At 37.2% G+C, this 24,638-nt stretch overlaps 1 protein-coding gene across 1 annotated transcript in view; it reads left to right on the top strand.

The window, feature by feature from the left end:
• Positions 1 to 16,642, top strand: part of LOC135466271 (protein phosphatase inhibitor 2-like) — a 30,453-nt gene extending 13,811 nt beyond the window's left edge. The window contains exons 2-4 of the mRNA XM_064743683.1: positions 8,850 to 9,062; positions 13,689 to 13,789; positions 13,960 to 16,642. Of these exons, the coding sequence (XP_064599753.1) occupies positions 8,850 to 9,062; positions 13,689 to 13,789; positions 13,960 to 14,234 (589 nt within the window). The 3' untranslated portion in view covers positions 14,235 to 16,642. The remainder of the gene's footprint in view (positions 1 to 8,849; positions 9,063 to 13,688; positions 13,790 to 13,959) is intronic.
• Positions 16,643 to 24,638: the final 7,996 nt, after the last annotated feature.

Raw genomic sequence — 24,638 nt, 5'->3', positions numbered from 1 at the left:
GGCCGTGTGAGCCTGAAGGGTTGTAATTTACCCATGTTCTTCAGACGCCTGTAAACAGTGGTTGTCATTTACAGTAGTTTAGCACACCAGCTTGCAGCTTTCTGCATGTACATATATGTCATAAACTAACGCTACATCATACTTTCCTCTCCTCATCTTGGGTTGATCTTGCGTTTTCTTTCCTGTGTAGCTAATGTTCTGTCTATAATAAGGTGATAAATGCTTTTTCTTCTCACAGATACATGTCGCTGTGCACAGTTGGTCAATTTAAAAGAGTTTTGAACTGAGAATTCACAAAAACAGGCATGGCTGAAAAGCTTAAAATTGCCATTTATTTGCTTGTACATGTATTTGCTCTTGCCTCAAAGTTGCTAGATTTGTGGAGGAACCCTTAATTTCTGATTCCCGAAAAAAGTCCTAAAAAACCAAGGGACATTTATTAGGTTCCTTCATCAACTTCGAACGGAAATGTGTTTTCAGAGACTTAGGTGGATGGAAAACACAGGGCTCCAATGTCACAGAAATCATTTGTTCGGTTGTTGGCTTTTCGGTGTATTGCAAGGCAATCATGCTCTTGGTCTATTTTAAATCCCAGCTTTAAATTAAGAACTCGTTCCTGAGGCAGTTACAGTGAGAACAAAGTTAAATGTCAGCAAATTGATTTCATCAGATTCTGATGTCTAGGAGAAAATGCCTATAGTGAAGAAGATTGGAAATCAGCAGAATGCTCAGTGTTCAGATACATAAGTATATACATAAGTATACACTGGATGCTTGATAGAGTACTTTACATGGAATTGAATGAATGATTGTATTTGTACATGTATGTTTGGGTTTCTCCATGGTTTCTGCATAGTAATTTTTTAATCATAGGACGATGAGGAGTCATTAGGTGTGTGTATATATTTATATTAATCTAGGTCTTCTTGTGGCAGGCTGCCAAAGTGCTGCAGCCACTGAAGGGGACACCAGACATGACACCCACCCACTCACATTATACAACCACAGGCCAACCAGTTATATTTTCCTTTCTCTAACGTCTCAGTGCCTGATCCATGTTTGATTTCCTAACTTCAAGGCGGATGGTCTAACTATTAGGCCAACTAAAGTGGTCATGAATGATAGTGGTTTAATGCCATGTGTACATGGAATTAAAGGTGGCAAATGTAATTATGTATTATTCTGTACGGTATCTTATCACAGAGTAACCATATAACTAATAGTGTGCAGATGCTTACATTGACATGTGTATGTACATGTACATGTGTGCATATGACATATCCCTGGTCTTCATGTTCCTTGATTATACATGTACATAAGTGTATTCTGCCATTAATTTCAGAATCTTTCCAAATATTAATTTCTTTACTGGATTTTCAAATTTATTATCTTCAGTTTCACAAAGAAATCATACATGTGTAGCTAGAGATAAGAGGTTAATGTTCCATGATTTTCTGAAATTTTTATCCCAGCACTGTTATCCATTTGCACCTTACCATATACATGTGCAATGTAGTATTTTGATCTATATCAACATGTACATGTAGTCTGGTACATGGGTTTATAGGGACTGTGTAAGAATTTTTGATTTCTCTTTCTAGAATATTTTGATACATGTACACATTTAGTTTGTGGTTAAAATAGAAATGACTGATCAGACTCGTAAGATTAAAAAAATCTGGATTCTTCCTGTTGACAGAAATACATGTACATGTATACCTCCCGGGGGACTGCATCTCGATGGTGTGTCTGTCTGATATTACATGTGTTCATTGTGATTCCAGGAAAGATTCTGAATATTTTACTTTTTTTTCTTCCATCCGACATTTCTGTTTGTTTTTGTGTTGTTTTTTTTTAAGAGCAGAATTTTCATTTATGTTAATAATAATATGGATCTGAAAATCAGTGCTGAAGACATTTGTCATTAAAACAGATTCATTTATTTATCCACGGGTGGAAAGGATGTACTTTATGGGAAAAAGCTTAGCCACAAAGGACATGTGGGTCTTCAGTGTTCATGCACTGAATTCTTAGATGTGCTGTGGATGCTGTGAGCGGTTAAGTCTACAAACTGTCTCAGAGGCCATCAAAGTCGGCGTATACTGAGACTTGCTCTGCCTCTCTGATCGATTGGCAGGTTGATAGAATGGCTGAGGTTAACTTGATGTACAAAAAGCCAGATACAATTAGCAGTAGTGCTGAGCAAGCAAAATAACTAACCTGAAATGGCTATTGATAAAGATTTCCTCTTACATTTTGTTAAGCTTTTGTGATTGATCACTTGCCAAAATGATGGTATCTAAAATCCGAAATGCTAAATTGAAGAGACTTGTGAGAACAGTCAGAAGTGGGAAGTAGTTAAAAACTGTGAAATCTGAGACAGATGTTAAAACTTGTGTGGATCATATGGGAAATTGAAGTCTTTTGTTCAACAAATGAGTGGACAAGTGTTATCAGCAGCCTAGTTGTTGGAGGAAGTGAAGAGGGGGTAATCTTACACTACTAATTTACTCTGAATAGTCCTCATCAAGTACATTACATGTTTATGAATTTCCATGTTGAATTTTCAGTGCATTTAAACACATTTATAACGGTTGATGACAGACATGTGGTAAAGCCATGAACTGTGGCCTTTAACAATCTCAAGCAAATTTGTAATCCAGAACTTAAGACTCCTTTTGCATTGATTAAGCTGGTTCCAGAGTGGGAGGATTAAATATTTTGCAGAGATTACTTGTTAATAACTTGTCCAGTGACAGGTATAGAAATCATTGCTTCAGAAATTTAAAGCTTTTGGGCATAAAATGTACTGGCACTGTTATCCAGACAGCTGAAAGTATTGCTGGAGTTCAGAGAATCTTTCTGTAGGTTCTGAATAACATGCTTAAAGGATAGTCTGTAAATATGGCTGCAGTAAAAGCTGTCACATAAAGTTTTAATACCTTGAACATGTTGAATCAGGCTGTATGTATACACAAACCTGATCATTAAAAAAACTTCTTGTAGTTTACAAAGAGCTCATAACATGGACTAGGATTTAGATTACGACAGCTGTTTTATTAAATAGCTGGTCAGAGTTTTATAGAAAACAGTTACATGTACATATAACTTGACCTCAGTTGCACAGGCAATTTTAGGGAAGAATAATGTGTAGAAAACTGTACATGTACCTGCAGGTGAGTGATTACTAATGCTCATTGCAAGCAGTGATAGATCTGCATTAGTATTCAGTGTACAGTGTTTTATATTATAAAAAGTAGTCATCTCACTACGTACCGATAATCCTAAGTGACACTGAGGATAAGTGATGGATCACCAGGTGAAGCAAGGCCTAATTTATCAGTCTTCAGTGCGTTTAGCACTCTAATTTTATTTTCTTTGAATATTGATTTGTGTCTTTACAGACTGAAAAATCACTGTCTTGGGGAATGACTTGCAACACCTTCTCACAAATTCATTTTGCACATCTCATTTGCCATCTCATCCTGCCATCTGACGGTCTACATTTTCTTTTAATGATTTGTAGTTGATATACTGTACAGTGAAATAATGTCCATGCACAGGTAGTGTTTCTCAGCTAGCACTTGCAGATTTCTAAGAACTCGCATGTTGATCTCTATAATGCAAGCAGATTATGTTCAGTGATGGGACAATGCAAAACCCATGTACATTGTACACACATGGTCACATGCAGGTAAATTTTCATGCCCATGATGGCGGCGTCCTCAGAATTAAGCCAAAGACCAAATATGTCAAAATAAACACGATAAAAAGAATAAAAAATGTGTTACTTTGTTCTGAATCTGTGTCCTTGCATATTGCTAAAATTACATATGTTTAAACAATTTCATGATACACATATTAACTCAAATTGTTTTACTTAAAAGGTCCAGCTCATGCTGGATTCCTCTCCAGCTGTAAGTGGGAAGGTCTGCCAGCAAACTGTGGACAGTCGTGGGCTTTCCCCGGGCTCTGCCTGGTTTCCTCCCACCATAATGCTGGCCACCGTTGTATTGGTGAAATATTCTTGAGTACGGCATAAAACACCAGTCAAATAAATAAATTTAAAAAAATTTTACTCAATAGGAGGCCCAAATTAAGAGTGAGTGAGTGAGTGCTTGGGATTTAACATCGTACTCAACAATTTTTCAGTCATATGACGACGAAGGAATCATTAGGGTGCATGCACGTGTAATGTGCCTCCTTGTTGCAGGACGGATTTCCACCGCTCTTTTATTTAGTGCTGCATCACTGAGACGACTTACCGAAGGCAAGTAAGCCGTCCCGCCCAAGCCATTATACTGATACGGGTCAACCAGTCGTTGCACTATCCCCTTCATGCTGAACGCCAAGCGAGGAAGTTACAACTTCCTCTTTTAAAGTCTTAGGTGTGACTCGACCAAGGATTGATCCTGGATCTACCGGTCCCGAAGCGGACGCTCTACCAACTGTGCTATCCGGGCCGGTCTCCCAAATTAAGAAGCTGTACTTTATCCTGACATATACTAACTGATTCAGTTTAAACTGATGAACAGATGGATAATAGCTTATGCATGTTCTGTACATGCGGCTCCAGCAATATGGAGTATGTTGTATTGATGTTGGAGAGGCTATTAACACCTCATGTAATGGTCCGAGGACAGACATTACTGCCACCTTTCTAGGTGGTCGGTGATAACGGCGTAACGGCTTGTGTATAGATGTAATCATGCTGCTTGGGGGATGGTGATGGAGGACCTGTTATTAAGAGAGATCGACAAGGAAATGTCAGGTGTTATGGGAGGTGGCATGAGAGGGCATGAGGCTGCAGCTGGCTATTACATGTACTTCACAGTGTGATTGATTGATTTCTACTTTCTTTTAATCACATTCAGTATCCCTTCGTCATAAAATCTCTGAAGACCTCTCATGATACGGTGAAACTAGTAAGCTAATCAACAAGTTGAGTTTGTCATTCTTCTACCATTCTTCTATGGTATATATACATACATACGTATATATACATATATATTTATAGTGTTTACTCTTCTTTTGCGGCTTTGCTACCTGTACAAGTTGCCATATGTGTGTGTGTATTTTGTAGTTTTGGGAATGGGTCGTGGCTGAGTGATTAAGGCATTTGTCTTTCAATCGCTCGGACACACAAAGATTCCGACAATATGTGTGTGACCTTTCAATGACCACTTGTCTTCCACCAATATGATAAGCCCTGTTTCTTCCCACACTAGTACTGGCTGTCAGAAGAAGTATTCTTGAGTATGGTGTAAAATACCAGTCAAATCAAATCGGATCAATATGGTAATTTTAAACTCTATATGTCACTTGTGGGATGGTGGTGGTTCATACCGAGCACTTTGACTGGTTTCCTCCACCTTTAAGAATGACCGCAATGGTACATGTTAGTAGAAAATTCATGAAGATGGAATTAAACAACAATCAGATAAATACAGTTATAACATTGTTCCTTTTATGTTCATAGAACATAACTTCAACTTGTTACAGATCAAAAACATTAAAGACATGTGTACATACATATTAACTTGACATTAATGTACACATACACCTATAGATCTGTATGTACATGGGCACATGGTAATCTTAAGGCAGAATTCTTTATAACAGTATGTATAGTGTACTCTTATAACATGTATACATGTATTTCTATACATGTATAGAAGAAAATTTAAAAACATGACACTATAGGCTGAAAAGAGCGCATTTTTTTCTATCTGGTGGTGCCTGCTGCATAATTTTGCGATTTTTCCTTGCCAAACATGTAAAGTCTGAAATTGGCAAAGCTGGCATAAATCGCTTAGTCCATCGCGTCCTCCATGTTTAACACCCTGTAATTTATGCCTGGGGGTGTTTTGCCTCTATTTATAACTTTATTGTTGTGTTGACTTTATTTATAATTTATCGTCTTGAGGTACATATTAGAATTTTTTCTGGCATGCACCTGCAAGGAAATGCATACTGTTTTCAATGGTATATGTTTGTAATTTAAGTTTTCTTCTTCTTTAAGATTAATTATTATAAAATGGCACTTTGCAAAAAAGCCTAAAATGAACACCTAACATTTTGTATGATGTGTACACTGTATATATAGTACATGTACATGTACGTGTATGCGTACATCTACAGTGCATGCACAGTGTACCTGTATGCTCGCTTGCATCTGTGGTTATCCGTATATATAACCTGTATATAACCTATATAACATATATACATATATATCTATATATATATATTTTTAACACCTGATGAAACATACCCGAAAAATAAAATAATGTAAGGAAAGATCTTCTTCAAACTGTTATTGAATATTCACCTGGTCACCATAGCAACGCTACATGTAGATATCATCTACTGAAGATAGAAATATGATTAGGCTAAACATGAAATATCAAGGGAGGGGCGTCATATTGTCCCTGCCAGGTATCATCAAATGGGAACTTGCCCTTATGGTACGGTTAGGTCAAACAGTATACAATCAGACATTATTTACAGTTCTGCTAGTTGATGGATGGAATGGATAGCTACACTAGTATGGTGTACATGTAGGTTATGACACAGTGGTCAGTCATCATACTTATGTACACTGTACATGCATCGTCTGATTAAAATCAGACCTTGTTGAGCAAGGTATATACATATACCATGTAGCCATCGATCTGAATGTCACAAAGTGTAATGTTATACACACAACTCTACCAAGGATATTTACTTTAGAACTGTGCACCATATATATATGTTATTGTTCATGTATATGTGCGAGAATGTGTTAATTGTCACAAGGCAGCCACCTCTAATCCTCACTGTAATTTCTACATACAGATTTACTCAAGCAAAAAGGCTGTTAATACAGATGTCGCAATCGCAGTATTCAACGTTGTTGAGATGAGACCACACATATACAGAAAAACATGTACTGCCTCAGTTTGAATTGATTTATTTGATTGGTGTTTTTTACGCCACACTCAAGAATATTTCACATTATGGTAGGGGGAAACCAGGCAGAGATCAGGGGAAACCCATGATCTTCCCACGTTTGGCCAGGGAGGAAGCCAACATGGATTGGACTTGAACTCACAGCGACCGCATTAGTGAGATTGCCCTGTTAACCTTAATCTTTGACATGAAAAAGTGCTTGCAGCACTTTAAATTGCTCTGCCACAAGAAGACACATTATATTTATTTAATATTGGTGTTTTACGCTGTACTCAAGAATAGTTCACTTAGACAACGGCGGCAAGCATTATAGTGGGAGGAAACCCACGACCATCCGCACATTGTTGGCAGACCTTCTCACTTACGGCCGGAGAGGAAGCCAGTATGAGCTTGAAGACACATTATATGTACAGACACATAATGACTATCCGTCGTCATATGACTGGAATATTGTTTAGTACGATTTTAAGCCCCAGGCATACATACACACATACATACACTGTTTGGTTTAGACATAGTTTCATTTGGGCTGACAAAGAGGACAGGCTTACACATGTAGTAATGTCTCAGAATCAGGCTATTTAAACAGCTAGTCTGCAAGGATGCCTGCATTGCCTGGGGACATTCTTGGACAGATTGTGTGGCAAATTACTTTACCATAATTCTATTTGTCAGAATCCTGGATATAGTTCAGTCAATATTAGCCGTGTGGCATGGAATGGTCGATGTGTACGTTTTTCCCATGTATATAGTAAAGTGGTTAGGTTCTATGGACAGCTCTATCCCATCAGTGAGGATCAAACCGGTCTGTTATATTCATGTACATCTTCTAACCAATCTTCATGAAGAATTCAGTGCACAGTGTGGTCATCTGTAACACATTTTTACATATCACTTCAGGTACATCTACTGTTCATGAACATAAAATACCGGTGCTGTTTTTCATTAACATATGTATCTATTTAAGAAATAATGATTCTTTATCTAGTCATTGTTATTTGAGTTAGTAAAGTAAGTGTGGAATACTGTAGTTGTAATTCAAGAACAAGGTGTCACAGGCATCCAAGTATGTTCTGAAGATAGCGTCTGTGAATTTAGGCGCATTGACATTTCAACATCTGTAGAAAACCCAAAACATAATGAAATTTATCCTTTAGAATTGTTAATTTCATGCTAGGCCCACTGCCACACATCGTGTAATTTGCTGATTTTTTTTATATCCTTCCTGTGTTCAGCAGATTACTAAGTATACAGGTAGTTTATTGGAAGCCTCCAAGAATCCTCTCTGAGTGTATTGATTCAGTCTATGTTTAGGGTTAGACTTCTCCAATCTCCAAGCTGTTCTACATGCAAGTAAAATACATTGTACATGTAGGCCTATTTACGTGCACCTGTACATGTAGATGTCCTTATGTAAGCATTTCATGTCAAAGTTCATTGCACATACTGCACCAGGTAGCCTTGAATGTACACTGTATGTGTAGTCATTTAATTGTGCACACATTGTCAACACTGCCTTTGATTTTTACAGTACCAGGTCTTGCCTATGCACTACTTGTGTGCTTCTTTCTGTAAAGCCCAAAGAATTCTGACTTTCTGCGTATTAATAACTCTGAGGCCTTCCCCAAATACATGTACACAATGACATGCCCATCATCACTGTGAGGTACATGTGCGTGTTCCAGCTGTGAGATATGCATACTGTAAATGTACCTATAATGTATTAAAATGTATCATACAGTTACACAGTGACCTTTACATTTTCAATGCTTTTTTCAGGGTATCCTTTTGTTCAAAAAGATAATGAAAGCCCTGCCAGCAGCAGTTAACAGTGTCGATTAATTATATTTCCTTTAACTTCGGTGAATAATACATATTTGTTCTTTTGTGTTCTCTTACAGACGAAAAGAAATGAAATGGGATGAAATGAATATCATAGCCACCCACCACCCACCAGATAAAGACTATGGTCATATGAAAATAGACGAGCCCCCGACCCCGTACTCCAAGTATACGGGCAGTGAGGGTGAGGATGGTGTGAAGAGGCGAGGCAGCTTTGATCCTCACAGCGAGGATGAACATGATGGTCTGGATCCTGTTTCTATAGCTTCAAAGTAAGTAGAGCCACTGTACATGTACATGTGTGCACATGAGGCTCAGAAACCTCTTTTCTGGTCCTGATGATGACATTTTGAAAATTATATCACGAAACATTGATATCACATATTTTTTTTTTTTGAATTGTAGTTATGTCACATCAAGGTTGTAGCATCAGTGTAAGATGTAATTGTGTTTACTCTGATGCTAGAAACTTGGTGTGATATCGAAAATACAGTAAGTACAGATATTATCTGACACATTTTGAGTCAAATTCTTAAAGACTTAAGACATACTATGTTATGTCGCCTAGGTAGTTTTGATTTGCGTGACCCATTCTGAGCTCATTTCAATATACTTGACCAAGTAACCTTAATAACAATAATTTTAAACACTTCTGAGTTATCTTGGTGTGTACATTCATGTACTTTACACTTGGTCCCTCAGAGCCCCCTAGAATAATGATGTCAATAAAAATAAGTGCTGGAAGGTTAATTCACTTATTGCGTATTGGAAAAACATTATTGTAGCATTATCATGTATATGTAGCCTAAACGAATTTAACTCCATTCCAATGGCTGTTACTCTGCTGAACTGATCATGGTATTATTATGGTAGGCCATAGTTGAGTATTGAACAGGGTCTGTGTGTCAATATGCCAGGCCCATTGTTGCTAAAAAAAACAGAAGAAAACATTACTGCTGTGTAAACCGTCCAGTGGCCACACACATCCACAGTGTCATGGGATTTTTGTGACAGGATATAAAAATAAAAAATGTTGCTTGTGCCCTAAATGTGAATGTCCAAGGCTATACCTGACTGCATGCATGTACAGTGGGCCTAATGCCATGTACAGTGTACAGTGTGCATGAAATGTCAGTATATAAAAATAAACATCCAGATGACATGTGCACACATACATTTTAATGGTTGATTACTTCTGTCCTCATACTGATGAGTAATGAGGATGTGTGTACATTTTGATGGATTGAATGTATACATGTACACTACAGTGCATTTAAGGCTGTACATTGTACTTACATGTACACATTCTATAAACTGTGTATCCAGTCTCATGATATCTAAGGTGTGGTTGTAGAACAGTAGAAGTTTATGGCTGACTGGTGGGTACAAATTCACCAAACCATGTAGTAACTCTAGACTCTCCACAGGTCAAGGGTAGTGGAAAGCATGCTAAGTATTATTTCTATGTGTGTACATCTATTGTAAAGTGATAAAAAACATGTACCTTGCTGCGTTGTCAGGGCTCTGTTTCATCTTACATGTACAGGTCCGTACAGAGTTTACAGTGCATTGATAGAAATAGTTTTCTGCATGTAAATCTGGTTGATTTCATCTGGAATTTTTAGACAGTATTACACTGTTGATAAAGCGCACATGTATACATGTATGTAGTACTACTGACTAGAATACACGTATGTATGATTTTAATGAATATTTTTCAGTACATTAAATAATCAGTCTAGAACTGATTTCGATCATGATTTATAAAACACTTTTTTCCCTACTGTGTAAAATTACTTAAAATTAAGGGAAGGGAAGGGGGGAAGGTGTTTTTTTTTTATGATTATGTCTTAATTTATAACTGGGATAAAAAGGAGATTGCCCTAAAAGTAAATTGTATTTTTAGGGGCCCCAGATGCAGTCCCCGTACACGCATGCATATGGCTTTACTCGTCGGCATATGACTATGGTGTAAAATGGCTAATTGTACATGTACTATTAAATATTGGTTTCCTGAAGGACAAGAAGATGATGTCACATGTACATCAGCAGTGTACTATAGGCTGTGATTTGCAGTTTCAGCAGTAAAACCTAGCTTGTTGTTGATTCTGACTACAGGCATTGCTATCGGATGGTTAAACATAGCCTGTCAGCATTATATCTGTTCTGTTACGTGGGGATTACTAGAGTGGTCTACCATGAAAGCCAATAATACACATTGCTTTCAGCTTGAGGCATATCTAATTGCATAGGTGTTTAGATTTATGACATGATCAATAATATTTGTGTCCACTATCAGTGTTTCTGCTTGCCTGTCTTGGCGGCTTCTCAGTGGTATAAATCAGGGTTGAATCTGTGTGGTTAGTGTCAACTTGCTGTTACAGCTATCCCGCACTGCAGACACGTCCAAATGTAATGTATTCTACTTGGTCGATCCAGTGCTTTGCTCCGAGTCACACATCACTCAAGCAAGTGGCAATTAATCTAGCTTATTGAATGGAATGGAAAATTGAAGGCAGAATGTAAGCCTTATCTCTATTATTCCTTGCCATTTTCCAGTAGGGTGACTGCTCGGTTTGAGCAGGCATCTTGAAGTGGCTGTCTATGGTTGAGCAGACACCATCATCACCTTAAGCCATATTTGGGGAGCAGGAGACAGACCTGTTCTCATTAACTCTAACAGACCTTGGGTTAAGTCGTTTTGAATTACTCAGACATAAAAAATAGACTTTCTCTGTCTCATATTGACATTCAGCAGTCAAGAGACAAAGAAAGAATTGCACACTGATACATGCAAATAAATGATACACACATAGATAAGGGATTTCCTTTTTAAGAAAATCTGAGATGCAGTATATGCAAAGCAGAATGACTGGTGCCACCTCATTTGGGTTTAATGTTTGCATCATTAGGCTTCACCATGCCTATGTAATTACACAGAGTAAGCTGCTGCTAATCTCCACCACTGTACTGTTTACTCGTTCTGGGACTAGGTCGAGGAAGTAATGCAAAATGGCAGCCTTGTAACACATTGTCTTGGAGTGATAGCACCGTTTTTTGCAATGGAAAACTTCAGGCGAATGTTTGTTGTGGTATCATGTTCATCTGGGCACGTGCTTGGCTCTGGCACAGTTTACGGACAGCCCAATCCCTCTTTCTGCCCTCAGTCTGGGTGATACATCACGTCCCATAGTCTCTCCTCTGGTGCAAGTCTTCTTTACTACAAAACACAGCTGTTTTTCTGAGGGGTACCCTTAGAAACGCAATAAAACACTGCACAAATAGCTAACAGTCTGCTGATAGGTTTGTTAGAGACAGGGTGTATGGAGATGGGGAATGCTTTTGGGGTGTTTGCTCATTATCTGACAAATTTGTCTGCAGAGTGTTCAAACCCAGTCTGTTAATATCCTCTTTACTCCTATATCAACTAAATCAGCTAAGGCTTCTTGCCAGTATACCTTGTAGACTTCATATGAAGCAATTTCGGTTGTTTACGCGTAAACTGTTTTGTGTATATGTATAGATAGCACTTCAGAAGACCTGAGATAAACGTTGATGGTTCAAGGTGACATTTACATACATGTACTGTCATACAAGTAGAAAGTTAGCTTGCCCCAATTCCTCAACCTTTTTGCATATGAAAGAGCAACTTTCAGTGTAATTTATGTACATTTATAGTTAGATTTTGGAGGGAAAACCATATTGGTTGGAGTGGCCAATTTCAGGGCTTCACAAAAAGTGTAATTTTATCAGTCTACAAAGAATAATGCCCTTCAGAATATGCTTGAATAAAACGTCTAGCAAACATGTGAAGAGGTTGAGGAATTACGGTATTCCACATTTACACGCATGTACTGTCATACAAGTAGAAAGTTAGCTTATGCCACATTTGTCATTATATTTTACAGCTACAGTAAACCTGTACAATCTGTTTCATCAGCAAGGATTTAGCCACACTGTGAAAGCAGGGCATCTGTCATCTCTCACTATTTTCCAATGTTAACTTCAAGACCATGTACCTGCCTTTGGTCACTAGCATTTACAATATACACGTATTTATTTCACGGGCCTCCGTGGCTCAGTCGGCTAGCGCAGCGTAATGACCCAGGAGCCTCTCATCAAAGCGGTCGCTGTGAGTTCAAGTCCATGGCTTCCTCTCCAGCTGTACGTGGGGACGTCTTCTAGCAACCAGCGGATGGTCATGAGTTTCCCGGTTTCCTCCCACAATAATGCTTGCCGCCGTCGTATAAGTGAAATATTCTTGAGTATTGTGTAACACACCAATCAAATAAATAAATAAATATTTATTTCACACAAGCTGTTGCTGAGCAGTTTATCTTATCCAGGCATTTACTGGAAGTTGTGGCTTTCTTCATCGAGATCACAAGTGTGTGTGAGTCCAGCTCCTTCCACTGCAGGGCTGTCAGGTACATTTACCTGGTGAGCTTAGGTGGCTTTGATCATGTTTCCTATTCATACCCTAGTCATATAACAGAAACATCCCATCAGCCAAGTGCAAAAATAAAGTGTAAGTTCTCAGTTCTATACTCCAGAATGTTACCTCAAGCAGGCATAAAGGCATATGTAATACGGCAGTATATGGCTTTCTACATGTACCTCCGGGCTGGAGGGAATTTCTCTCAGGGTTGATGAGGTGTCTAATATAGCAAGCCTTGATGCTTTGGTAGTAAGTTTAGTTTCCCTTTAATCTAGCACTAGAAGTGAGGACTGAAAACCCAGAGATCACTGGCTCAAATCCCCATCACACATATACTGTTGTATCTACATATGTGCAAGCATGACATTGTATAACCATTCCAGAAGAAAACTTTAATCATGATGTACTGTACACTGAATTTACCCATTGTGATCAGCTGATTTCTTTTTCCTTACGACAGGTTAGAAGATGACAAAACTGCTAAGGTGTTGAGGCACAGTTTTAATGAGGATGACGATTCTGATTCCGATGAGGAAAGAAATGAAACTGAGGAAGAGAGAGGTAAAGTAACATTAGATGGTCATCCAACTAAAAGCATGTGAATCAACAAGTCTCATATTATTATTGAGGGTAGATTGTTGGCTTTTCGTGAGCATCCAATAATTGAGATTGTATTTATTAACATTAAGGGTATCATTTGACTTAAGAGCAAACCTGACTTTGTGTTGTAGCCGAGAGAAAAGCATTTGAGAAGAAGAGGAAGCTGCACTACAATGAGTTTCAGGCCATGAAGCTGGCAAAACAGCTGATGGAGGAGGAGGAAGATGAAGATGACCTTGTGGATGAGGAGGCCGCCAAAAATGCACGTGTCAATGCCCGACCCTCATTAGAACTGTGTATGGATGGCGAAACCAGCATGGAAGGGGTCAGTTCCACCACTCACAGCAGCAGTCAGGACGGCTCCTCAGTAGATAGGCCATTAAATACAGCAAATTCCAACCAATGACAACTAGGCTGATTATGTACAGTTATCTCCCCTTGTTCCATACCTCTGCAGATGCATCGTTATGTACAGGGATATACAAGAGGTAATATTGAATGTGCACTTCAGCCACAGATGCCCATTGGTATTTTAGGTCAGGTCAAGGCTGAAGGTCAAATGTCACTGGTTGTTATGGTTATGTATACAGAATGTGGTCAGATTTATAGATGCTGCTGCTGCTGCTGTTTGTAATTCAGGGTTACCTAACCTTAACTAACATTCCGGCGCGCAAACAGCTTCATTATGTGTGAGGAGAACATTTGATATTTTCTAACTGTTTTTTCAGGGCAAGTAACGTTGATGCACAGACAGTGCTGTTTGTCCAATGTTCCTGCTTACTTCGGCCTTGTGCAGAAAATGTTATGTACATTTGTGCAAGTTTTATAACAAATTATTCCGTTTCTATGAGTTAAAGTGCCACTCTGGTCAGAATACAAATTGCGTAGAAACATTACAGCGATATGAAAGAAATCCTACGGAGTAAGGCTAACACTATGTTTCAATAAGATTTTGATGAATAAGACTGTTTAGCCCATATAACTGAAGATTCCTTGAAAAACAAAATCTTCGGCTGTGTCCGTAAAGTTTTCCTGATGTGATGTGATAATATTTCCTGTATGACGTTGAATCAGGCAGAGGTGACGTTGAGTAAGGCATTTATGCTGGGATGACCTCAAGGACATTTGAAAGGACAGCGTCATTTGTGGATTATATGTCAGCGATTGATGACGCCATGTGTTCGTGGGTGACGTCACACCAGGCAAAGTGAAAGGGACAGAAATATTTTGTTTATGTATACTCTGACTAAACATACAATATTGGTTTTAATTCACCGCAATATTTTCACAATTTAGGAAAGCAATTCAGACTATCCCAGTCTTTATCAATTCACCACGCTTTTAAAACACAGATGTTTTGACACCAAAGTAGCTCTTTAAACAAAAGAGCAAAGCAAACATATGCTAGGACTTACTGTAGAGTAGGTGCAGAAGAATACAAGAGTGTCATGAACAAGGCATTGCTACTCTACCTTGGATCTAATTTTCTTACATGTATTTCCTTTTAATGTCTACATGTACACTTAGGAAAAAGTGATCATTTTGTAATGATAATAACTATACATATTTAAAATGTACAGGGCATAGATCCGGGAGATTGTCAATGTTGGATTGTCACTTGTTGAAAGTGTTTTAAAAGTGCATGCGTCTGTCTTGTTATGACAAGATCTTGTGTTTGTATGTGTTGAGATGCTGGCAGAGAGGAGGCTTATGAGTGTGAGGGCTGGTTGAACATATTGGTTATACTGTCTGATCTTCACAGTCGACTGTCATGCAAACTGGTAAAGATTGCCCTAAGTACTAAATAAACCCTGTAAAAGTGGATTGAACAAAATAGAATTTTGAATACTATGTATGACCTCCTGTATTGGTAGATAAATAGTATTGTTTTCATGTGAGGAGTAAATGGAGTGGAGTGGAATTATGGGTAAACCCATGCATCATGGGTTTTACATGTGTGGCTGTTAGGAAGTAGCTGAATAGAACAAGGCCTCAAATCAGGTGAATATACATACCCTCATACATCTCATTAGTGCAGAATTTACACATACACCATGTATATGTTACTGCATATGTCAGTGTTTGCAGTAAGAAGCCATTCGATTGACATAGTTAGACTGTTACAGAGTTAACTGTTACAGATATGTATGGAAGTTCTCTTTGTCTGTACCTGGGACATGATAGATTCACCCACTTCACAGTCCTGATGAAATTACAGTCCTAGCCAGTAAATGCCTTTCATCTAGTCTTGTAATATTTACCTTTCTGAAGCCAGATGCCTTATGGCATTTGTTTCGGATACTGTGTTGATCTAGTCTGGAAATGAGTTAATGTAGAGTTTTTCCAGTCGGTGATCTTGTGTGTAGATCTGTATAGTAATCATACATTATGCATGGGTTTCTCTCAGGATGACATGCTCATGCTCATGACTGGTAGCAGCCATGTTAAATGTGCATGTTTATGCTATAGATAAACATAGTTAAAAGTAGATAACTGTACATATACATGCAGCCTTTTACATGTGCATACAGGTACAAGGCCTGTCAGAGTGTAGTGACAGTACAGTAGTTCAGCATTTCTGCCATGCTCTTGCTCAGTGTTGGCATGTTTGTGCATGCCAAGGTTTATATGTACATGTAACTTTTACTTGTAGTCTTCCCAAAGCTGAGCAGTTATGTGTAACTCAGATGTTAGTTTTCATTGAAAGTAGATTTGTAGTTATTGGTTCTGTTGCATAGGAGACAGGGTTGTAAGTTGTATATGGACATGTCTTGTACACATTCGAGTACATATATTTCCCTTTCTGTCTGTAATATTGTAGCTATTCCTTTTTCCACCGTGAGGAGACATGGTAGCTACCTGTAGTTCAGATAATTGCCTTGTCTTTGTTTCTGGTTGATTGTAAATGATATATGTATATTTTTCACCTTTTATTGCCAGTTAACCTGTAGATCAGACAAAAAATTTATAGGAATGCTTTTTCTGCTGTTGCCAGTATTAGTATGAACAAATGTTACACAATAAGCGATAAGTACATACCTGTATGTATTATAATGCTGGTATTTTTGCCATGAATCTAGATTCTAATGAACAGCATGATAATAAACTAGTATAGTATTACCAGAAATCAGTAAAGATGGAGAAGAATGGAAATAAAAAACCAGCTAGAATTGGGACTTTGTCAGCTGTGTTCAAATCAGCTTATAAGCTTTTTGTCATGTTCATGTATTTTCATGTCTTATTACATGTTATATACTCTGCGATTTAGCGAATTCTGCATACATTTATATAATAAAGCTGATGTGTATCACCACCTGTACCAAACGGAATGTTAGTATTCACTATATGTGACATGTACAGGTTACTCTTCATCCTACACGTTTCTCCTGCCTGACTGATGTGTTGAGATAGATGGCATTTGGTGATCACTTTTGTCCACCTGTCTCCTGTCTGTTTCATGCTGTTGCCTGGGCGTTATTTTGCATTCAACCAACTATGGGAGAGTTGATTGTGGGTATGGATGTATATCTCGTCTTTGTTAATGCTTTTCCGTGTTTACTCTCTATCTGCATGGATGTGTACATCTGTTCAATACAGTGGTTTATAAATGTCATATATTTGAGAACTACTGAGAAAATTCAGGATTTTCACATTTCACACGTTACACATTTTGTTTTATTCTGATTCATCCACTTGAAAGTTTTTTGTGAAGGAGTAATTAATTTCTTATCATAAAAATGCTAAAGTGATGGTATCATAAGCATTATTTTAATTCCTCATGTGCTTCTGAAAGTGCTTTTTAACATACTAGACTTGAAATACAGTACCGTAATCTGCAATTTAACCACATTTTTTCACCAAGCACTTGACAAACCTGCTGATATAAACATGTGTTCACACTGATTCGGGACTTCACTAGGCTAGGGGGTAAATAAACAGAGGTCAGAAGCCATTCATTTTCTCGTCCAGAGAGAGATATAAATGATGATTATTATTTTCTGACTCAGTCATAATGGACCCAAATCATTATTAATTCCTCTCTGTAGTGAAGGGCCATAATTTTTTTAACTGCCTCCTGTGACACCACTCCAGCTTAACTGTGGTGAAGAAAATATATTCAATGCAATATCTGTAACTATGGTATTAACTGGAAATGGTTTAATGACAAAAATAATTCTGCAGGAAATAATGAGTAAAATGGTATATACGTGCTTGCGTAAATTTGATTTTCCACTGTGGATGACCTTTTATTCTATATGCACTATGGAAAACACTGTAGAAAGTCCTTGTAAATTTGGTGCCTTGTTATTTCATGTATTAAGAGAGCTGTGTTGTGGACTATTCAAGGAGACACTTGATTTTTAGGATAATAATCTTTAACATCTTACAACCATCTTCCACCTGTTTATGTGGTTGTGAAGTTTGAATGTCATGATGTACATGTAAACATTACCTCACACCAGTACAAAAACTCAGTAAGAAGATCAGTGTGTATAGCTGGAAAGCCTTAAATAACAAACTAAAAACATGTACTTAATAGTTAATATGAATGGTTGAAAGCTACAGCTGTATATGACCATGCGGTGAACTTTTGTCAGATGTCTTCAGCTGTACTTTTAGGGTACCAAAGATTTCTCCTGGAAAGGGCTAGTCAGTAGTAACATGTTTATATATAAGCCTACTATAATTGTTATTTTTATGAATGGATCTTGAAGCCACCTATGCTATCCTAAATCAGCCTTGTGACCAGTGATTATTAATCAATGAAAAAAAAAGCATGTTTTACAACTAACTGATTTGTAGAAGGAAAAATATTAGCACAAGACAAAATTTGACGAAATTTTTTCTGGAACAATTTTTGCAAATCTCACGAGGCATAATTATCTGTTCTAATGGTATTTGCAGATCTTAGAGTTACTGTAGCAAGATGCAAGGATAGCTGCTCAGTATTTAATATGGACATTGGTGTGTCTACGATACTGGGTAGAGTACATAGCTCAGGTGCTTCATGAAAGACTTTTAATTATTTACCTCATATCTTTTTTCTTTCATTGCAGTCAAAATTAACCTTAAAGTGAACATAAAGTCTGCCACTATATGAACACAGAAAAAAATTATATAGGACACAGTTATCACAGAAAAATATGTGAAAAATTCTATAAAGTTTTGAAAGCCGAGAAGATGGAGTTCAGCATTGGGGATATGGCACTGACAGACAGTTCACTCAGAGTAGCCATGTTATAGGGTCCTTATAAACTTGGCCAATCACTAGTGCTGAATGTGTCGCATGATAATTGGCTGTCAAGTCCAAAAAAATATTGACTCTCAATTGTCAGTGTGGTTTCTTATAGTGGATAGACAGATATCATTAAAATAAATTGGACTTTGTACTTAGTTTAAGTGTTAAACTGATGCGTTTTGAACTACACATTTATGAAGGGGTAACTGAGAATGGCTGTACATGTCACATACGTAGATGTTGGCCAGGATGCTGCAGTAATTTGTCAGGGTGACCTGGCAAGAAAATCACCTAGGGAGAGTCCTTACTTGAAGAAAAATATTGTGACTTTGCATTATTTTTCCTTAGCAAAGTCAAATCGTCCCAAAATCTGACTAAAAGAGTCTTTTATAATTCAGAAGGTCCTGCTGTGTTCGGTAAATTCCCTGAAGTTGGTACAGCCTTCTATGCCAAATGCTTACACGCATGCAGGACAATGAGCAGGACTGCTAAAACATGATGCTTTGTGTCCACAAACATCGCCCTCACTGTGCACCAAACTGAAAGAAACGTCGACTTTGAACGCGGAACAGAGCTGATACTCTTTGGTTGTGTATCAAGCGTTTTTTTTGTTTGTATTTTCTCATTGTCACATAGTTTAATATAGATGGTAAGGGAGAGCTTCTTAGGTTTTGTCACTCTAGATACCTATAACATGGCAAAATGGCATCACCAAATGAGTGGCTAGGTACTGATCATTGTTTGCTATTTATTTTGTTGGTAACCTGTGAAGAATTTAAAAAATATTTTTAGAACATTTCTGGAATGCTACTTTATTAATTATTTCAGCTTTAGTGGCTGACTTTATATTCACTTTAAGAACATACCTACACACACTATTTACAGCATGCACTGATAACATCATATTCAGTTCACACTTGTCATCCTAAACAGTTGCATTCCAAAATCTTAAGAGTAAATATCCTGTGTTGAAGCCTTGTGTAATACCATGGAATTGAACTGCACCATGATGTATATATAAACAACTGTCCAGTTGTGCACAATACATATAAATGTGGATTTCGTCGGTTGAAGTTCCAAAAAAAAAAAAGTACTGTGAACCTCCTGTACCGTTTTCTTACATTATTTACTTGAATGTAACTGCAAACAAGAACATCCAAAATAACAAATTATCAGCCTGCCAGATAACTTTGTCATGCCTGTGTATTTTTCTGCATACATGGAAATGTTTCTCAGTTTCAGTATTGAATCCTAGGGAAAGCTGAACCATTTATGTATGTGTGTATTGGTTGAACTTGTATTATGTGCAGTCATTGACCTTATGTATCACAGTGTAACCAGTTTCTTTTACCTTTTCTACAGACAACTGGACCTACATTATAATTACCTTGCACCACAAAAGCTGTAGATACACTGATGTACTCATATGAGGTCTTATTTTGTATTCTTTCTGTCTGAGGTGTTAATAACCAAAAGTTGTTATGGTTTTTAAACCGTTGTAAGAATACAGAAATCCTGATATCTGTCTTGTCATATCCTGAAGATGAATTTATTCAGTACTTGTGACATTAGCATTCTGTATTCATTAGTCGTGATATCATAGTGTGAAGGTAATGAATATTTGTGTTGTGATATCAATAGTAGGCCTATTCATTAGATGTGATAGGATAGCCTGCTTATTTATTTTATATTCTTTTATGTTTTCATGCAGAAATTTGATAAACCACATAAATACCACACCACAGCTGCGGACATCTGGGCACTAAGTGTGTAACTCCTACAGGCAGGGATTTGAAAATACTGCCTGAGTAACATGGCAGTTGATGCAAGATTACTTTTAGGTGACATAAAACTGAAACTAAGATTTGTTGACTTTCACAATTTAAGTGTGCAGATTGTTCTAATAGATTGTTTGCTACTAAACTATAATTTCTGGTTGTTTGGCATGTTCCTGAGAATATCGTCAACTGTTAAGTCTCTAGCTGCGTTGTCTCCTAGCCACTGCCTAAGTCGAGGGCAGTGCCCAGATGTGTGCGATCTCAAATTGTTTGTGCTGTGGTTACATATACAAGTAGCCTATCACTACATGTATTATTGACTATTTGTGAAGAAAGTTTATCTTGTTTATTGGGGGAAAAAAAATGTCATGGATAAAAAAAAGTGCTGTAAGTGGTGTTAACTTTTGTTTATATACAGTGTACACCTGTGTGTTAATTGTTCTGTGATGTAAGTTCATGTATGTACGATGTATCGTCATGCATGTAGGTACAAACTGTCCTCTAAATAATGGACCCACAGGTATGTAATTAGCAATCTGTGTATACACGTATCATATCAACTGGCCTGTACATGAATGTTTCGGTATGCAAGACAATGTTTCGCTACTCCAGTGTGTTATGATTTATATTTTTTTTCTTTTAATTTTGGTTTTATTTGTATATTGGGTTTGTATTTTGTATGTTTGATAGCATAAAGGTTTGGTGAGAAAGACAGCTGCAGTTAAAGGTTATCATATGGACATTGTATAAATCATTGTAAAAATAAATTGTTATGCCTCCACAGGCATGTTGTTATGTTTATTGTAACATATAAATATTACATATACATGTTCATTGGTAGGTTGAAATATGAAACTTCCTGTAAATTTACACATTGTCAGTGGTCTCTCTTGTTCAGTTACATTTTAAGCTGTGTTCACATGGAGCGATTTGTTGATCTCAACAAAAGTGCAAAATGTGAAATGCCATTTGATTTTGGTCAAAAGGTACACATTGTTCTGTAGTGCCTGTTCTGTTTTCATTCATTTAGTCATTACCACAGAAAGCACCATGTTAAAGCATCCATTTAAGTCATGAACAAATTGCTTATCTCCACATACAGCTAAATTATCTTCCTCTGTAATTCTTTAACCATTTCGTACACAACTCTCCCACATGAAATTTACTCTTGCTGGGAGACTATTCAGTCGAACTTGTTACACGTTATGTACACCGTAGGAGTCCACTAACAGCCGTAAGAGAGAAATAAACACAGCAATGCAGTGGATGCTAGGTCTTTATATAGACAAATTAATATAATACCATGAGTTTCAATGATAAAATACATAAACAGCCTGCTGCAAAAAGATCTGAAGGTTCCTTTTATTAAAGTTCCAGCATTGAAAGTGCTAAAAATTGCGACCACACTTTTCATAAATTGTGAACGTGTTATTATGCGTGTGTTATAATGACTGAGACATGCAGCCTGCAGTAGGCCTACGTGTATTATGTATATAGGGTACCCTAATTCCTCAACATTTTTTCATATAAAATAGCAATTTTTGCACATTTTTAATTTGACTTTGGAGACAGAACTACATTGGTTGGATTGGCCAATGTCAGGGCTGCACAGAAAAAAGAAATTTTATCAGTCGACACAGAATAATGGCTTTAGAATATGCTTGAATAAACACCTTGCAGACAAGGCAAAGGCTGAAGAATTACAGTGCCGGGAGTTTAAAGAGACAGATATAATAGGAGCATTAAGGAGCTCACATGTTGGCTGTCTGTTGAAATGTTTCCAAAGGATATCAGAGCTACTGTGTAACACAACAATCTCAAAACACCTTCTAAAAATTTCTAACTGCACTGTACTGATGTCTTATAATGTATAAGAGTGAGTGAGTGAGTGCTTGGGGTTTAACATGGTACTCAACCGTATAAGAAATTTACAGTATATCTATTGTGTGTATTTATAGATAGTTTGTAAACCACTGAAGAGTAAGATAAAATAGGACCTTGAGGAACTCAAAAATGTTTCAGAAATGTTTTCAAAATGATGTCGCACATGAAGAGCTAAAATGTAGTATAAGAAGTAGCATTTCATGCATCAGTGTAGATCTGTAAAAAAAATCTCATGTATACTTAAATATAATTTTGCGATTTAGAAAAAATTGAGATAAAATGCTACACATTTGTATTGAATGTGTATTTACCGACTTAAAACATTTTCGTCACTGATAATATGAATTGTTGCAATTGATCAAAGAAAGTGCCTGAGTTCAGTATGCAGGGTGAAGTGTGTTGTTTCTGCCATTCCTCATTGGACAGAAAGATGTATAAACATAAGTGTGTAAAGACAGCCACTTTAGGTCCAGTCTTAACAGTTAGCCTTCAACCCTAGACTGTGTCATCTCCAGTTAATCCATGACGTTTCCGTGTTGATTGGCCACCATGCTGAAGATTCCATGTTAAAGCGCCTGATTTGTTTTGTCTGATGCATGATGCTCATGGAGTCTCCATTGATGAAGACCTGTGTACAATGTAAATGAAATGTTTTTATGCCACTAGAGTGTTTTACTGGTACGAATAATTGTGCTTGTTCTGAATGTTGTTTATTTTGAAAAGTAATTTCTTGACTTTGTTATTGTTTCTGTCACTCTTACTGTTTAAATTGAGTTAAAAATGTATTTGGCAACTAACACGTACATTCTGGTCGTTGTGGCTCAGATTGGGTGAACATACACATGTTCATTCATCTACAAATACATGTAGCCTGTTCTTGTATAAATACAGATATAAAACTGGTTATAAAGAATGTCCAGTTAAACAGCCAGGCAATACAAACAAGCTCATGAATGGTATTTACCTACAATGACACAAGAAGTTAACATTATTACTTTATGATGATTCTTGTTTTTTTAATGGGCATTCATTTATGTATCCAGATGGCAGTAAAAGAAACAGGCATAGATATAAAATCACAAGTTATTTACTGGACTTCTGAGAACGTCTTCATTTAATGTATAATTTGTGTAGCATTAGTTTTCTGGTTACTTCTCCATTTTGGCTAAATATGTCTTATACCTACATGTAATTGTTCAGTGGCAAGTACTGGTGCATCATACAGTTAGTGTATGCCTATTTTCATCTAAAGACAGTCCCTTTTATATAGTCCGGCCATGTCCATAGTGCTTTAAAGTAAATGTACAAGCCATATGTGTTGGATTGAATCTGTTTTCCTGCTTGCATAGACACTGACCTACATTTAATAGAGCGAGAGAGAAGAAAAGGCTACAAGTATATGCCAGTAGAACATTATTAATTATTCATGTAAGCTGTATATAATTCTTTGGAATTACAAGACTATGAACCTTCCTGAAATTTATTACTGGTTTGTAGAGTAAAAGGATGATCATCAATCTGTGTTTTTCATCTCTGTCATTTCAGTTTTAAACATCACAATTACAAGGATTAACAAGGGAATGAAACAACTGTTTTTGCATCAATTCAGGGATTCCTTTTTAATGCCGTACTCAAGAATTTTCACTTACATCTGATGTACATTAGACCACTGAAAGAAACCAGGGCAGAGAGTAAACCCACCAACCTTTGTCAGGCACTGAAGCAGAAACAGCTGTATTTGAACGCACGGCTCGATTGGTCAATGAACTGACAATTGCATCAGGTCTGTGCTTAAACCGGCCGTCTTAGCCAGTGAGGGTCCTATTTTGATATTAGAGAAGAAACGTTATCTAACAAAAGTTCACAGGCTAACTAAACTAATAAGGGATCCTTGTCATCCATCAGATTG

The sequence above is a fragment of the Liolophura sinensis genome, chromosome 6, assembly GCF_032854445.1.
Source record: "Liolophura sinensis isolate JHLJ2023 chromosome 6, CUHK_Ljap_v2, whole genome shotgun sequence".
Lineage (NCBI taxonomy): Eukaryota > Metazoa > Mollusca > Polyplacophora > Chitonida > Chitonidae > Liolophura > Liolophura sinensis.
Note: the sequence above shows the minus strand (reverse complement) of the source record. Positions and strands in the feature narration are given on the sequence as shown.